The sequence below is a fragment of the Boleophthalmus pectinirostris genome, unplaced genomic scaffold, assembly GCF_026225935.1.
Source record: "Boleophthalmus pectinirostris isolate CB_2022bp ecotype Guang Dong unplaced genomic scaffold, ASM2622593v1 HiC_scaffold_22, whole genome shotgun sequence".
Lineage (NCBI taxonomy): Eukaryota > Metazoa > Chordata > Actinopteri > Gobiiformes > Gobiidae > Boleophthalmus > Boleophthalmus pectinirostris.
In genome coordinates, this window is record NW_026571190.1 from 12,473,309 (window position 1) to 12,491,690 (window position 18,382).

The 18,382-nt window shown below is 37.1% G+C and overlaps 1 protein-coding gene across 6 annotated transcripts in view; it reads left to right on the forward strand.

Annotated features, from left to right (window-relative positions):
- The window catches only part of LOC110167606 (teneurin-3-like), a 595,717-nt gene that overhangs the window by 465,590 nt on the left and 111,745 nt on the right, over positions 1-18,382 (forward strand). For all 6 annotated transcript variants that reach the window (XM_055158090.1, XM_055158089.1, XM_055158088.1 and 3 more), the window contains 3 exons: positions 6,662-6,781; positions 9,920-10,052; positions 10,610-10,738. In XM_055158090.1, coding sequence (XP_055014065.1) covers positions 6,662-6,781; positions 9,920-10,052; positions 10,610-10,738 — 382 coding nt within the window. The remainder of the gene's footprint in view (positions 1-6,661; positions 6,782-9,919; positions 10,053-10,609; positions 10,739-18,382) is intronic.

The window sequence follows — 18,382 nt, forward strand, 5'->3', positions numbered from 1 at the left end:
TGGTAGCTTCATGACATCACAAGGTGGAGCAGAGCATTTTGAGTTGAGTGTAGATATAAACAGACTGATAATAAATGATTACTCACATGAGGTACACATTGTAACATGGCTTAAATCTCACAAGAATACATTTTGTGTTGTATAGAACTTTTAATTTAGCCTGATTCATCAGCCAGTTTTCACTTCGTGGAAACAATCTGCCCTCACAGCATTAGGATTCGTTTGTTCGACACTAGGCGGGTACCTTTTAAAAATTTAACCAATCGCTGCTATTTGGTCATGGTGTATGTAATGAGCCGCTATCGGAGCTAACTGGTATATTAAGATGTTCTCAAATCCTGTAGGAAGAAGGACAATAACGTCTTTCCCCTTGATAAACTTCCCCCAAAATTATTTTTGTTCCGGCTTTAAATCCTCGATCTTGGGAATCGTTGCTAACACAGAATGTATGGCTTTTCGCTTGATTGGCTTGTGCTCGAACTTGTACTTCCAGGGTTCTTGCAAACCATCTAGTGTATTCCGATTCCTGACCTAGTCGCTAGAGATAAATGAAATTGAACAGAAGCCAAACTCAGCTCAATATTTGGAGATGGGCACTCTAGTGTGGTTACCGAACTTTCCTGACATGTATCTAGGGGCATTGAAGAATGGGTCAAATGCACAGAACTTATTAAAGAATTACTGTGGTGAGGTGGTTCAAGGTCAACCAAAATGATGCTGATATCAGTTTTGGATGAAGAATTTAGATCTTAAGAAAATTTTAGTCCTCTAGAAAGACTAAAGGTGAGATTTATAGTGAAACAAAGCTTGAAGTTACTTAGAAGAGTGCGTAGAAGATCAGTTAAAATGTTATAATGACGCCTTGAACGCATCAGCCAGAGTACATGAAAACTACTATGCAAAAATTGAACAAAGTTAGCTAACTAAAATGATCTATGAAAGCTCTATGGTATTTTAAATCAATACCAATTTACATCAGTTCTTCGCACAGTGACAGGAGGTGTTTGTGGTTGCAGACTGGCCCGCGGCACCTTCTAAAAAATTAATACAGCGAAATTGCTTTGAGCCTGCTTTTATAATAGTGCTCGTATTATTATTTTTTATTTCTCCACTGACCACCTCCTGCTTTCTTTCAGCTCTGTCCAAAATGACCCAACCGCCCATTTCACCCCAGTGTACCAAGCGCGTACAGTGCGTTCATTCATGGCAAGAAAAAGAAACTAAAATAAATTGAGGAGAAATAGATTAACATGTGCTTGCGGTGGTTAGATGGTGGTCGGAAAATACATCTCAAAGTGTAATATGTTAAAGCCTGCCAATATATAATGATTTTCACAGCAAAAAACCCCAACTGAACTCTATACCGTCTATTCAGTAGTCACGTTTCAGGTGTGTCTACCATCTGCTTGTCTCTACTGAGATGTTATTGCTTTGCCTGTTAGGTTCCGCAATATGGCTTTAAACACATTCATCTTGCATTTATTCAATTACAGGTGCTGGCATTGCTCAAAAATATCTCGAAAACCTGAATTCTTATTGTTAGAGGGATCACTTCACTACTACTACCATTAAACTGACTGTGGCCGGTAACTTGACGTCAGTAGCTCAGTTGGTAGAGTGTCTGTCCACTGATCTGAAGGTTGGCAGTGTGATTCCAGCTCCTAGAGATGAATACTATCGTTGTGTCCTTGGGCAAGACACTTAACCCCCCTTGCCCCCAGTGAATGTGTGTGTGTGTGTGTGTGGTTCCTTGATGCAAACTGCTCTGAGTGCCTTGAAGCTGGAAAAGTGTTATATAAAAATAATAACCATGACCATCTGTGTTGGCGTAGATCATTTTGATGCCAGTGTGGAACCTTCCAGAAGCAAAGCAATAACAACATCCATGGAAACAAGCAGGTGGTGAACTGTCCACTAGAAAAGTTGCATAATTCACATTTAATCTACATAAAAATCTATTCTTAAATAAATCTAAATTATTAAGTTGTAAAACATAAACATAGTTCATTGTTTTAAAACAGGGATGTCAAACTCAAATTCACAGAGGGCCAACATTAAAAACTAGGACTAAGCTGTGGGCCAAACTAAATATTTATTGAAAAATTTCAACAACATCTGCATGTTTTCTCTTCTTTCAAGATATGTAATGTTAAACCTTTTTGTATTAAAATAAATATTTAATAATAATTTTGCTTAAACATTGAATCCAGAACAAGCATAATATAAAGTAATAACAAAATTTTAAATAAATAATGTCTCTGTAGTCTATCTGTAGCCTATGATCTTATGGGCCAAATATAATTATATCGTGGGCCAAATTTGGCCCCCAGGCCTGAATTTGACATGTTTACTTTAAAATAAACATATTTTTAGAGTACATGAGTTGAATTTAGCAAAATAAAGTTTCTGCTTAGGTAAAAATTATACTATATATCAGTACTGCAGCAAGACATTTTTTTTCTCAAAGAAAGTAGGTAAGATTTATTAATTTGTAGATTTTTGTCTTAGTTTTTGCATTTTTTGCAGTGCATGATCCTTCAATAACGATCCTTCAATCAAACACTTGACCACAGTCCAAATGCAGTTTTTGTCCTCCATGGATTCTACTCTGAACGATGGCAGTTAATTATTTGAAGCGTTTATGAGTTTGGTGCTGGAGGGTTCACAGATACCTGGACATTAATTTGCTCTTTATAATGTAAGTAACTCATGGGCTAAAATCAATGGAGTTATTAAAGGCTTATGTCAGATCAGCCCTGCAGCAAAGTGACATTGTGTGGTCATGTTGGAGGAAGTGGAGGACATTTGGGTCTTGTGACAAAACACAGGTCTCAGTCTGATATAGAATAAGACGTGCTTCTAATGGTGCAGTAATAGGCCTGCGTGTAGTCTTCAATTAGGGCCGGTTAGGGTGAGTGAGCTGCAAAATTTTGTGGTAGTATGATAAAAAAGGATATATTTTGAGATATTTCTTCTGCAAATGCATATAGATACAGGAAATACAATCATATAAAGAAGTGGACTAACGGAGTGTGACATCATTCATAGTGCTTGGCTCCAAACAAATGAAGCTGGTCAAGGCTAGCAGTTATGGGAGCGAATTTTCTGTTGAAGGTAACACCATTTTCCAGCCGCACCAATGGCTGTCAATCAAACTTGTCGAGGAAAGAAGACGCCTGATTTGTCTGCTATTAATGTTCATATCTGGGGTTACGAACCAAATGGTGAAATAAAAACACCAGGATCATGTGGTTTGAGTGAGTGAGTTGGTTAAGACAAACATTTTAAGTCCAGAATTATGAGGCTCAGAGCAGCGGTTAGGGAGAGAGGAGCAGTTTTTCAATACAAAGTGGACTGGAGCACGGCATATACAGGATTTTAATTATTGGTAACGTTGAATTGAAATTGAGAAAATAAACATCTCCTTGACATTGTTTCTAAAAGTCCGACAGACCGAGACCTGAATATCTGAATCTGAATAATCCCATGACTTGTTTGATTTGATTTGCTCGGAGAATATTTACACACATCTCCCCGAGTGGTTAATGCTTCATGAATGAGATCAGGAGAAATCTAAAAGGCTTTGATCCGATCAGTGCTTCAGTTTGAATGCTGAGATTTAATCATTAGCAAAAAAGAAAAAAATATCAAGTGATTCACTATTTTTCATTGACCAAGCAGCATCAAGGCCTTTTGAAAGAAATTATCAAGAGTTCACTGACAAAAACAGATATTTCAGCAGCTTTTATAGATTTGTCTTTTTTTTTAAATATGTGAATTTTGTTGAGTGGATTGAGTCAAGGCCAGGAGGCACGGAATAGTATTTGTATTGTGCTAAAAAAGATTTGGTTTTTAAAATAAATATCTTTTTTTGTTTGTTTGTATTTTAATTAACTCTTCATATTAAAATATATGAACATGCACAACCATGTAAATTTTGTATCTATTTAATCTAATACATCTATTTAAATACATACATTATTTAAACTGATTAACTTTTGGAGTCAAATGTGTATATGCTGTAAGATTATTCTGTTTTAGGGATGTAACAATAACTGAAATATCATGATATCGTATCATCAGAAGTCTCACAATAATATCGTGGGCTGTCACAATATATCGAATCACAAGTTTCTTTGCTTAAATAATTTTTTTTTTATAGTAGCAACAGATAATAAACATAAGAACTACATATCCCATGGTTCATTTCAGTGCAGACACCATGAAGAAATATGTTTTTTACTTGAATTCTTGGGATTATGACAGTAATAATTCACACAAAAATCTTGTCAAGGTATTTTAAAGCAAAAAAGTGCCCCATCTTTAATTATTAGCTCTTCAAAGTATCGCAATAAATATCGTACCGCGAGATGCATATCGTGATATGATTATACTGTGAGAGTTGGATATTGTTAAATCCCTAGAATATGGCAATACATGTTTTACCAAATGACTGTTCAAAGCATTTTATAATGTCAGTCTTGTTATTATGTATAATATTGTAATATCGTGAGCCTCCCAACCGTATCGTGTGCTTTCCTACGATATCGCAATAAATATCGTTCCGTGAGGTTCATACCGTGACGATATCGTATCATGAGATTTGAATATTGTTACACCCCTAGTCAGTTCATCATAGCATGCATGACAAATAAATTCACTAATATAATGAAAAATGTGAACTAATCAAAGGTTATGAAATATCTGGTATTGCAGTGGCAGAGTAGTTAGGATTCTTCTGTCCACAGACTGTATAAATGGACATAGGTAAGCTGCTAGCCCCCGCGTTCCACATTTGAAGTGAGCATGGGCACGCTTCCAGCTCCATCTACTCTGACTCCAATTGACTTTCCAGTGAAAAATGGTCAGACTCCTCTCTCTGTAACTGCAGTGAGCTTCATCACTTTGGTCTTAAAATGTTCGTCTTAACCCGCTCTACATGATCCTGTTGTTTTCTATATTGGTTATCCAAGGTCCTGGTTCAATATTTGGATTAGGGTCCCAGAGTACTGCTTTTATCTCGCCGCACTTGACAGGCTGTCCCAATGGCGTTTTAGGACAGGTCAAATCAATAGGTGCTTTTCTTGCATCTGTATTAAATATAATTGGACTATAGAATCATGAGATCATTGGAAACCTAGCAATTGGAACTACTTTACTCATGAGCCATGTTAGAATGTCGTTGCCTCCTTGAAAACATACCTGGAAGAGTGTTTTGTTTCATTCACACATGTTTAAGTAACCCTTTATTATTAGTTTGTGTATATCTCCAAAGCTCAGAATGGTCTGTTCCACCTTGTGATATCATCAAGCAGTAGTTTTAAATTTTACAGCTACATTTTATCTTTTGTTCAGTATAGATTGGCAACACCAATGCTAAAATTATCTAAATCAGGGGTGGGCAAACTACAGCCCGGGGTCCATATGCAGGGTTTGTGTGAATGAAACAAACCAACATTATAGATAGCTGAGACTATAGGGTAGTATGGGCCCTTTAAACACCAGTGTAACGTCAAAATGATGCATGAGTGTAACTGCAAATCATAATCCATCACGAGTCAAATCAAAGGTCTCATGCGGACAGGAACACCCTGGATCTATATGGCAGGTTGAAGAATGAGTGGAGAAGCTCTTCATCGCTCCTCTTCCTCACCCGCTCTAGTCTTTTCTGGTGATTATCTCCTCCAGTTCACTTGAATGTGTCTGATGAAGGCAGCAGCGCGCACACATATGTAAATGAGAGAGAGAGGTGGCACTGTGGCCCGCGTGGTAATATCGCTGTCCCATTACTCTGCTCCCACAGCTCTGCTCAAATGTTTTGAGTTGGAGTCAAGCATCACTGCTCTCTGCTCTTACAATGAGACACCCCACGCAGAAAGAAAACCCAATGCAAATGAGATAGTTCTGGGAGGTGGAGAAGGTGAATGTATAGCAAAAGTCAACAAGTCGAATTGGGTGGATGGTACTTGTGAGTGCATAATGTTATCAATCTGTGATATAAGCGCCACATATGACTATAAAAAATACATCTTAATTAGCCCTAATAAACTATGAACCAAAACTTAATTATAGTTTCTTAATATCCAAGAGCTAACCCTAACCCCTAAATTAAGTACTAATCTTGAATCCTTCTTAATAAACAATTTGTTCGTTAAGTCATTTTAAAACGAGGCTATTAAAAATATAGTTAATATAAAGTGGTACCATGTATTGGAATAATTTTATGTGAACCTAACAAAACAAATCAGGAGCAGTTTTTGTTTACCTCCAGCATACTTTTACAAGTAACTCTGTATCTGAAAATTGTTTTTAAGGTGCATGAACCTTTGCCAAACTTAATCCAATTTCAGTCCCTAAAGGTACATTGTGTAACGTTTCTAGTGGAGGGCTGTGTCATGAAGATAGACAAATGTGTCACGCTGAGGAACACATTCCATCAAAGGAATAACATCTCCATGGAGACAAGCAGCATGCCGTCACCGGGAAAAGTCACATAGTACACCTTTTTATTGCAAAACATCTATCTCTTAGTGCCATATAAATTAGCCATTGCAACACTGCATATTCCCCACTGCTGTCAACAGGTTATAAAATATGAAAAATATTGCAAATATGGTTAATCCTTTGAGTTATCCCATCTATGTTTGTTTCCCCTTCACAGTTTGGTGTCTATAATCCGGGGCCAGGTGCTCACAGCTGACGGGACGCCCCTCATCGGAGTCAATGTGACCTTCGTCCATTACCCTGAACATGGGTACACCGTCACTCGCAAGGATGGCATGTGAGTAGGACTGCTCTGTGCTATTATTATTACAACAAAAGTCACTGTAATATAAAAAGCATGACAAACATTTGTACATTTGGTAACATTTAATATTTAAAGGTAATGTATGAAACCTGCACTCTGCGGTTTTAAAAAAGGATATTGCAACCATAACTAAACCTATTATTGCTGCCTTAACCTGCACCATGTAGAGGACACATATTTTTTTTTCTCAGTATAAGGACAAGTCATGCCTCATGTGAACGCTCAGAACCTCCAGAATTCACTCACTGAGTTGCAGAGGCACTGATTTATGATTGGCTGCAGATTCTGGGGTTTAGCTAGTGAGGATTCAGATCAGAGAGAAGCATTTTAGGTTTGAACCAACTGGATTGTAGTACTAAAACTGGCAACCCGAATGAGAGACTCATGTGAAGCTCTTGAATAAAGCACGAGTTGGTCATCGTGTCATTTTGTAAACAAGTGTAAATCAGCAGTACAGTTGTTATCTGTAAAAGTTATATTTGGATTGAAGATGTCTAACTCACATCTGGAGACACAGAGGATAACTGCATTTATACACAAGTCAAAACTTTACAGTAATGTATACAATATTTATGAGAAGAACTTTTGTTATTATTATTCTTTAGCACTGTTGCGTTATGTAGTTTCACATATGCATCAGTGTCTCAGAGTTGACTTTGAGGCCAAAGCGTCCTCACTGTTATCGAACCACATTTGAAATGCAGTGTGCTATTGGAATTGTGTCAGATACATGTAGTTTTGAAAGTTGTTGCAGAAGTTGTAAAAGAAAACATCCCCAGTATATTTTCAGTTGTATGGAGAATATAGTTGAATTCATATCACCTAATATTCTGCAACTTTATTAAAGTTACAGAAAGGGCTCGGAGCAAAGGTACCTCCCACTGACAAACCAAGAGATGCTCAAATTCACATTAGCATTCACCATCTCACCAGTTAAAGTTGGTTATGAAGTTAAGTGAAGTTATGAACCTGCTATCCAGAAATCTTTTTTATAGATTTTTTTTTATTACATAATTAAATAATACTGGAAATGCTATACTGAAATGTTCCACCATATGACATTAAACATGTTTGCCTTGTGTTTATACAGTTACAGATATTTTGTTTTAAGTTAATTACAAAATATGTAAATTCCTCTGACCTGCAACTTGGTCTGGTGGTTAATTGTAAGGCTGATGGTTAGCATGCTAGTTATTGCTTGCTTTACCGTGATGATAAACTTCGCTCTTGTCTCAGAAAGTTGTAAAAAGAGCTTATAAACTGGTGAATAATTAGGATGCTCAGAATGCATAAGGTAAGTGAGGAATAATTTAAGACCACTGGAAAATGTTCAGAACTAGTTTAGATTTTTCAAGCTTTTAAGAATCATGTTTCTTCAGCCTTTAATAAAGGGCTCATATTACACTATTTTCTGATGTACGTTCTAATGTTGTTTCTTGATCAAAAACAAACCCAGAGTTGTGTTTTGTTTCATTCACACATTTAACATATATTTAGGCTGAGTTCTCTCAAACAGAAAACACTCTGTTCAACCTTTTGATGTCATTTGGTAATACAGGAAGTGCTCGATTGTGTTTTTAAACTCCATACACCTTCATCAGCATCAAGCAATTTCAGCCAACAAATTAACAATTTCTACTAAACAAAAGGTAAAAGGTGGCGCTCAATAGTCTGGAAAATATGTTACTGAAATAAGTGTGAATGAATCAAAACTTCATCCTAAACATATCCTGGGTATGTTTAGGGTGACGTAACAACAACATAACATGACTTAACACTGTAAAGAGTCGATTTGTGTAATATAGGAGCTTTAAGGAGTGTACCTAAATAGCAACAATTGCCAATGGTGAATAATTAATACAGCCATTTACGCTCCAGCTGTCTTCAGACCGACATGTGATTATTGAATTATTATTAAAATGTCCTGGTGAATATCTGTGCGTTTGGCCATGTGCCACGATGATGTAACCATATAGACGCACAAAGGAAAATATATCAAATACACTTTTCTGCAATCAAACACCATCTCAGCAAAGTGATGGCTACTTCAACTAAACATATGCTTGGCTGTGTCCCTGCTCTCCTGTCTGTCTCCTGGCGTTGTGTGTGGGAGGCGCAAACAGCAAAGACTCTTTTAAAATGCATTAGATTCACATGAACACAATCAATCACACACACACACACACGCACGCACGCACATGCCCACTCTCCTCTCGCACCGGAGGTTAAGGGCTCCTAAACACGCAGCTAAAGCATATGTGGAGGTAATGATATGCACATACATCAGAATGGAAATCAACAACCACACATGCAGTTAGACAAGGCAATTTACACATCAACAATGCACACGGATCAGAAGGGGAGATGTGCAATTTTAATAGGCTCATGGCTATTGTTACACATTATACAACTCATTTCATTAAAATAGAGTTAACATAATTATAATTACGATTTTGTTTGGCTTTTTTCTGAATAATTTTTCCATTTCTCCAATGCAGTTTTGTCAAGACCTCAAGCTAACCTGTCTTTATGCTTTAACCTTAACCAAATTAACTGTTCCTAAACCTAACCGCAATCTCGGTCCTAACCTTAACCTGATGGTGGAAAAATTATTAACCCTTACTCACCTTAATTTTCACAACAACAGCTTATACTGCTACTTCTTCATTCTATTCACTCAAAATGGATGGAGATGCAGGACAAAAGCACAAACATACAATGTCTTCAATTATGAACCAATATCAAAACTTCCATATTTTGATTTTGAACCTAACCCTAATCCTAACCCCAACCTTAATCTGACTGTGAAAAAAAAAATATATTGTCAAAAGGCAAAGTGGAGGTTGTGTTGGGGGGATTGGTGTTATTGTTTGTTTGCTTGTTTAGTTTTTAAATTTACTTCCTGGTTGGACAATAAATTACAAAATAGTTCAGATTAGAATGACTAAAGTAGACGACACCTCTTTTTTGTTAAATCGATCTTTAATCTGTCATGAATAGGTAGAGGTTTTGCTGTTTTTGTACTCACCACTACTTTCTGCTTTTTTGTACTTTTCTTTTCAACACTTTCAACACAGAGATTGACAGTATTTTTTCATCGCTTTTGTTTAGGTTCGATCTCTTGGCCAATGGGGGAGCTTCGTTGACCCTGAGTTTTGAGCGCGCTCCGTTCCTCACGCAGTACAGGACGGTGTGGGTGCCATGGAATGTGTTCTATGTGATGGACACTCTGGTCATGAAGAAAGTAAGTACTATTCTTGAACTGTTTCTAATACTTGCAACATGAAGATAGTTCACGTCTCATGCCTAGCTATCAATATGAGTGAGATTGGTGGTGGAGAGAACATGAGCACAGCATGACTGCCCCATCCTTGCCAGTTTACCCCAAGGCATTTTGTTATCAGTACTAACCATTTGAAACTGAATCAGAAACCCTTACTTGTTATAATTTCCATGATGACAGTTTATACTTCATTCTATTAACTCAAAATGGTTGAAGTTGCAGGATAAGAACACACACAGAAAATGTTGCCAAATATCAACCAATATCAAAGTCCAGATTATGATTCAGTTTCTCTCTTGTTTTCATTTGATGGAATCTGATGAGCCCCAGCTCCTATTTAATAAGGTGTACCTCAAGTATCAGTACTTGGACCACCGCTTTTTACCATTTACATAGTTATTATACTCAAACTATTTGCTAGCACAGACCATTTGTTACAACTGAGTGTTACTTTAGCCTTAAAATTTGTACAATAAATAATACTTTTTTTTAACATTTCATTCATTTTATTATTCTAGGAGGAGAATGACATCCCTAGCTGTGACCTGAGCGGCTTCATCCGACCAAACCCAGTCATTGTTGCATCACCTTTGTCTACGTTTTATAGAAGCTCATCTGAAGATGGCCCTATCATCCCAGAAACACAGGTATGGAGAATCATATCGGTTTAGACTTTAGATTGCATTGTACTGCTGCTTAACTGTTATGATGGTGGTAATTTTGAAGTAGAAAGAACATTTATACCCAGCTAAAGACTGCAATTGTGTACTCAATGCTGTTTTATTGCTTTTTTTTTTTTGGCGCATTGTGCAATCAGGTTGCCCATTCAATTCAATCAATCCCACAATTATGCTCTTACATTCACACAACCAAGGTAGTTGAAGTAACTGCAGCAGACTATGGACACACAAAGAATTTAAACTGTCTAGACGAGGATTTGAACTACCAACCTTTATAGGTGCTACAGTGCACCCCACGGACCATAATCACAACCACACTAAGCTATACTCCAAAAATATCAAATATAAGAGCAAACATTTTGGATTTCACTTGGTGACCTTGGTGAGTTTAAAGGTAGTGCGCTTTAGATACACTGCCTGAAGTTCTTGGGAACGACCGTAAAAAAACAATGTCCAGTTTGAAATGTGGTCCCATCTAAATGAATGGTTTTGTGGAGGTGACAGAGTGTGAGGGAGAGAAAGCTAAGTTTGCATTTGTTATATGGACAAATAAAACAATGTTGGTTTTACACGGAAACAAAGGATTGAATTAAGCAATGCTAATCTTGAATTGTAGATATAAAGGTGCAATATATAATTTTGTTGATAGAGGGTTTACTACTTACATGTCTTCATGTAGATTTTTATTTTTTTTTAGTGTTGTGTTTTAGTTTTTTCTCGAGTGAAGCAGAAAAGAGTCAGCCACTGTCTGTGTGAATGTTCATGTATGTTAGTTCTTTTTCTTTTTTTTTCATTTATGTCATTGATTGCTGGTGATTTTGTTGCCTAAAAATAACTTGAAGACATACATTCTAAAGATTTCACCTGTAACTTGTCTCTGTGGAGATAGAGTAGTAAATACAGTGGAACATTCCAAGTTACAGACAGACCCTTCACCAGAAAAGCTATGAATTGATACTTTGCAGCTGATCATCACCATTCCCTCGTGCGTGAAGCTAACTAGAGGCAATGCTCTGTTTGAAGCTGTGTAACTCAAATTGGACTTTAGTTTGAGCTTTTGTTTTAACACAATCTGATCATAAAGAGCTGATTTTGTGCTATAATTCCTTCTTACATAAAATTATAGTCACAAGATAGCCAGCATTAGTCAGCAGCTTCTCTGTTCACAGTATCAAGAGTGGACTTTTAAATTGAATCAGAACAAAATACATTTATTTAACAACATGATCACATAGTGAGTTAAAATGAGGCCAAAGTAATCAGACATTTTTTCTATGAGTATAATGTATATTGAGTTTGAAGTTTGATACTTGCTTATCTTTTAAACAATCTCCATCTTCGTGGGTACTGACTTTAATCTGCATTTGATACTTAAAACTAATATTGTGTGCATTCATGTTGAAAATAGCTCTAAGCTGTTGGACGTAGTCAGGAACACAATTTAGCAATTAATCAAACTATAATAGAGATTGAGATTAACACATGTTTAGTTGTCAGTGACCTATTAGTCAACTGAAAAGAGCTCTAAAAACGATTACGTATCTCTTTGTATCTGACCCTAATTGCACTCACAGGACTACAGCTGCATGGGAGTTCATACATACCAAAAAATACCAAATCTTCAGCTAACTCACTCACTAACTTCACCTTTCTGCTGTTTTGTATGCATCCTTATTTTCTCAGTGCACCAATTAATCGACTAAACAACTCAAAGTAACTGCTAAATGTTCACACACTCCATTCTGGACAAAGATGGAGTCCGCCCCATGTCTCTTAGAACAACACAGGACCACAGCTGAGGAACTGTGGCCTGGAGAGACACACAAAGCACAACCAGCTCCACCCTGCTCCTGCTTCTAACTGCCTATAAGCCTAATAGCATGTTTCCTTTGGCCAGGGCTGCAGCCACTCATCATGGAGGAATGCAGTAATTGGTGTGTTATCTTTGTGTGGGGGAAAAAAGCAAACCAAGTGTCTAATGATTGCAAGATTGAGCCAGAGGTGCTTAGTTTCAGCTGTGGAAAGAACACTGTAAAAGTGAAATCAATCGGGTAAGACTTAATTTCAGATTCACAATATGAGTTTTACCATAAAACAGTAGAATTATTATTATTATTTTGATTATGATTATGATTATTATTATTATATTATTAGTAGTAGTAGTAGTAGTAGTAAAGTAGTAGTAGTAGTAGTAGTAGTAATAGTATTATTAAGACATCTGCAGTAGTAAAAGAAATGTAAATTAAATGGCAATAAGATAAGAACCAATAATAATAATAATAATAATAATAATATATCATCATAATATATCATCATAATACATCATAATATGTCATAATAATGTATACAAATAACATAAAATAAAATTGACCAACACTGACAGTATATCTTTAAAAAAAAAAACAACAACAACATTTTGTATGTATTTATTATTATTTTATTTATTTTATTTATTTTCATTTATTTTTTATTTTTTTAAGATATCTGCAAAAAGTGTGTATGCATTTATTTATTTACATTTATAAATACTGCAGTGTGTATGAAACCAGTTACGTTATTTTTGGTCTATAATGAATAAAGTTCAACCAGTTTGAACTACACAAATCACATGTTTAAATTCCATGTCATTCTAAGTCTTATATTCAATTTTGTCATGCTTTTACAACCAGTCACCGTAAATCCATAATATATACTTTATTTGACAAGTTTTATGTTAGCCTTTGTGTGTAAGTGTGTGTGTGTATGGGTTTTTCTTCCTTAAAGGGGAGTGGGCAGCTGCGAGTGTGTGCGTGCATGTGTAGGCTGCATGTGCGGATCAAACGCGGCCAATGGAAAAGCGGCTACTTAAGCTTTTGCCGGTGCCGAGTCCATTAGCGAGGAGGCCAGCGAAAGGCCAGTCTTAAAGGGGATGTAATGGCTCTGTAATGAACACTAAATGCCTGCCTAATGAAAAGGCAATAGCGCAGTTGAAAAATATACCACTGAGCAGCGCGGATGTCAGAATCCCCGGAGAGATATTTCTTCCTTTTTTTTTTCCTTTTTTGTCCTTCTCATGGTCATTGGGTCCTGTGAGACTTCCCCTTTTATTTTCTTACATATTGTGTGAATGAAGGGGCTAAGAGTAAAAGGGCCAGACCCAGATTTTGACCTGGCGGTGCACTTAAAATATGGAGTTTTGACCCTGTTTGAATATATTATGTTGCGTTTTTCATTGTAATTGTTTTATTTCTTCCAATCAAGCAAAGCTATTTAAAATGTATTGACTTAATAAAAGGCAATAAAGGTAACACATTTAAATTAGGTCAACTTTTTTATATATTTTTTTTGTATGGGTAGCAACCAACCTTGGGGAATACTGTCAACGTTACTGTAAACTAGAGATCAAATGCAGATGATTATAGTCCTTTTTAGATGAAAGTATATTCATTAACACCGGAATAGCAACTTACAATCAAAAAAATACAAAGATGAAAGTACAAGATAATGTACTTAATTAGGTCAGATAGATTTTTAGTCCATTTTAGATTAAACATTCACAAATTAACAGGGGAATAAAGTATTTGAAAAGAAATGAAAAGATAAAAAAACAGTGTTGCAGTTAAAAGTAGGTCAGGTTTTTGTTATTTTTGGACTCTTTAGAATGCTACGGAAACAAATCAGTCAGTTAATTACATGTTAAAAAGGTTCTCTGTCAGTGGTTGGAGTCCCACTAATGGCAATGTAGACTGCCTTTGTACCCTTGGGCAAGACACTACACTGGTCTCACCTCATATGTCTTTGCTCATTGAGGTATATTCTATTTGGCTGTTCCCTTTTATGAAAAATTTCGCCGTATTGTTAGGTAGATTTTTATGTCAGATGCCCTTTTTATCGCAACTAGTTAAATTGCATATTGAAACAAAAACATTGCAGACTTTTTACTTTTACTGGCAATGATTTGTTGATTTGAGTAAGAAAATATATTTAGAAAGAAGTAAAAAAAATAAAAAATAAAAAAATGTGACGAGAAAAATTTAATACAATGTTCAAATTATTCAAATGATCAAAATGTTTCAAAGAACAACATGACACAATGTGGGAACAGTACAACTCTCAAATTTGAGTGCAAGTTTATTCAGACTTAATCAAATTCATCTGTAAAAGTGGTTTCTGCAGTACGCTAGCAACATTTATGCAGCATCGATCCAAACACAGTCATTATCACGTATTTGGCCTGCTATTCTGTTACTCAGCAGTACAAGTTAACCATATTTTACCTTATTAGAAATGCGCTATGTGGGAACAATTAGTACTGTACAAATTATTCATAAATATTTCCTTCCTCCCCACTTTTGTTTGCTGCCTGTATTATCTGGAGACAAATCTATTGTTCTCCTACAAGGGAAGAGCTAAAGAGCCTAGGTATTGTTGCTGTGTGGTTGTAGAAGCCGTAGCTATATTTCTTTGACCTGTGGAGGAGTAGTAGTAGCAGTAGTAGCAGTAGTAGTGATAGTAAGAGTGGTAGATGTGGTAGTAGTGATAGGAGCCGTAGTAGTGGTAGTAGTAGAGGTGATAAATGAGACAGGATTCTCTGGCAAACAACAGCATTTATATCACTGAATTACTCTGGGCTCAGATCTCTCTGGTGGTAGTAGTAGTAGTAGTAGTGATAGGAGTAGTATTCGTAGTAGTAGTAGTAGTAGGATAGGAGTAGTAGTAGTGATGGTAGATGAGGTGACATGAGGCAGGATTCTCGGGCAAACAACAGCATATTACTCTGGGCTCGGATCTCTCTGGTGGTGGTAGTAGTAGTAGTAGTAGTAGTAGTAGTAGTAGTAGTAGTAGTAGTAGTAGTAGTAGTAGTAGTAGTAGTAGTGATAGGAGTAGTAGTAGTAGTAGTAGTAGTAGTAGTAGTAGTGGTGGTAGTAGTAGAGGTGATAAATGAGGCAGGATTCTCTGGCAAACAACATATCACTGAATTACTGTGGGGTCTCTGTGGTAGTAGTAGTAGTAGTAGTAGTAGTAGTAGTAGTAGTAGTAGTAGTAGTAGCAGCAGCAGTAGTAGCAGTTTTAGTAGTAGTCATTGCTGTCCTTAAAGGAGCAGTAGTTTATTTGTTAAAGTAAAAATACTATCACATTTTGCTCAAGTTTGTCGTCCTCTGTGGCCTCTATATGTCTCCTTATCTCACCCCATGATACAGTGTCACTCCACTCATCTCTGCAGCAGGTACAGACAGGTCAAGGAGAGGTGGCATCTGCAGAAGTCCACTCGTAGTAGCAGTAGTAGAACAAGTAGTAGCAAGAGTAGTCATCATAGTAGCTGTAGTGTATTGGGTTATTGAATGTAGTAAAAGTAGTATCATCAGTATCATAAATTGTTATTATAATCCCCACAAAAGTCCAAGACCAGATCTGAGGCTGTCCTTGAGGCTGCCCTTCACACATAAGTACTCTCTAGTAGTAGTAGTAGTAGATGTAGCAGTAGTACTAGCTGTCGTGTACTCGTTTACAATTGTTCTTAAATAGTATCATCATATTTTATAGTTATAGCCCCCACTAAAGTCCAAGACCAGATCTGCGTCCATCCTTGAGCCTGCCCTTCACTCATAAGTACTCTCTAGTAGTAATAGTAGTAGAAGTAGAAGTAGCAATAGTAGTAGCTGTCGTGTATTGGTTTATTGATTGTTCATAAAGTTGTATCAACATATTTTATAGTTGTAGCTCTGACTAAAATCCAAGATCAGTTCTGAGAGTCCTTGAGCCTGCCCTTCACCCATAAGTCCTCTCTAGTAATAGTAGTAGTAGTTTTAGTAGAAGTAGCAGTACCAGTAGTAATCCCCACACTAGCTATAGATTATTGGGTTACTGATTGTTCTTAAAGTAGTATCATCATATTTTGTAGTTGTAGCTCCCACTAAAATCCAAGACCAGATCTAAGTGAGTCCTTGAGCCTGCCCTTCACCGTCAAGTACTCTGTAGAAGTAGTTGTAGTAGCAGTAACATTGGTTGTAGTAGAAGTGGCAGTACCATTAGTAGTCCCCACACTATAGTTTATTTGCTTACTGATTGTTCTTAAAATAGTATCATCATATTTTGTAGTTGTAGCTCCCACTAAAATCCAAGACCAGACCTGAGTCCATCCTTGAGCCTGCCCTTCCCACATAAGTAATCTCTCATAGTAGTGGTAGAAGTAGCAATAGTAGTAGCTGTTGTGTATTGGTTTATTGATTGTTCTTAAAGTAGTATCATCATATTTTGTAGTTGTAGCCCCCGCTAAAATCTAAGATGAGATCTCAGTAAGTCCTTGAGCCTGACCTTCATCCATAAGTACTCTCTAGTAATAGTAGTAGTAGTAGAAGTATCAGTACCAGTAGTAGTCCCCACACTGGCTATAGTTTATTGGTTTGCTGATTGTTCTTGAAGTTGTATCGTCATATTTTGTAGTTATAGCCCCCACTAAAATCCAAGACCAGATCTGAGTGAGTCCTTGAGCCTGCCCTTCACCCATAAGTAGTGTGTGAAAATGCTGTCCGCTGGACTCCTTCAAAGACTCCCCCCGCAGAGGTGCAGGGGCACGGGCTTTGGAGTGGGAGAGCGCGCCCCCGTTTTAAAAGCACTGCACGGATGTATTTTACACCAAAGGAAAAGAGGAGAGCTTGATGTTCACTCTAAATGTAGGTTACAGAGAGATCTTACAGCAGCCGAACGCACGACAAGTCTGTGGTACTATGCAAACAGTTTAAAGGCGCGCTGTGGAACTTTTCTGGTACGTGCTTGTTCCGTGGAGGAGAGATGTTCCACCGTTTTGGATTTATTCAATTAGAGGTGTTTTTAATGCCAGGGAATACTTCAACAAACAAGCTTGCACACTTCCTGCATATTTAGGCTGAGTTCTTCTCTCAGACAGACAACACTTATGATGTCATGTAGTAATTCAGGAAGTGCTCCACTGTGTTTTTAAACTCTTTACACCTTCACTAGAATCATTTGGATTATTTCAGACCTGGAATTGCCAATCTCTTCTGAACAAAAGCTAAAAAGTAGACGTTAACCTGTAAACAAAACACAGCTCCAGGTATGTTTTTGATGAGGTAGCAATATCATAACATTGCTTAAACATTGCGTAAAGCTCACAAGAATCCATTTTGCAGAGAGATGGGCATGATTAGTCAATTAATCGATAATTGATCATTAAGAATTTCATCGATTACGTTCATTTTAATCGACAAACCGAATGTAGGTTGCTGTGCGTTGCGTGACCAAACAGGGGTCTGTACATGTAGCTCTCTGCACTCAGAAAGAGCGAGCAGACACAAACAGTCGGTCAACCTGCAACGTGCATCCACGCTTCCCGTTGCGTACGCGACAAGTGGTAGGCCATGTGCACAGTGTACAAAGCAGCACATATGTTTCGGTGTCCAGTAGGAAAAAGCTTTGCCAGGTGAGAGAAGCGCAATGTCAATGACGAGTCCCGACCTCCCACCTCCCACCAGTGTCCTGGTTTTGACAAACGCAAATATGGTCACACTAACCTGTATTCCATCAGCGCACAAGAGCTGTTTTTTTTCTTCGCTTAATTTATGCAAATTTGTCATGCGGTTTTAAGTTTCGTTTCTGTGACAGTTGCACAAA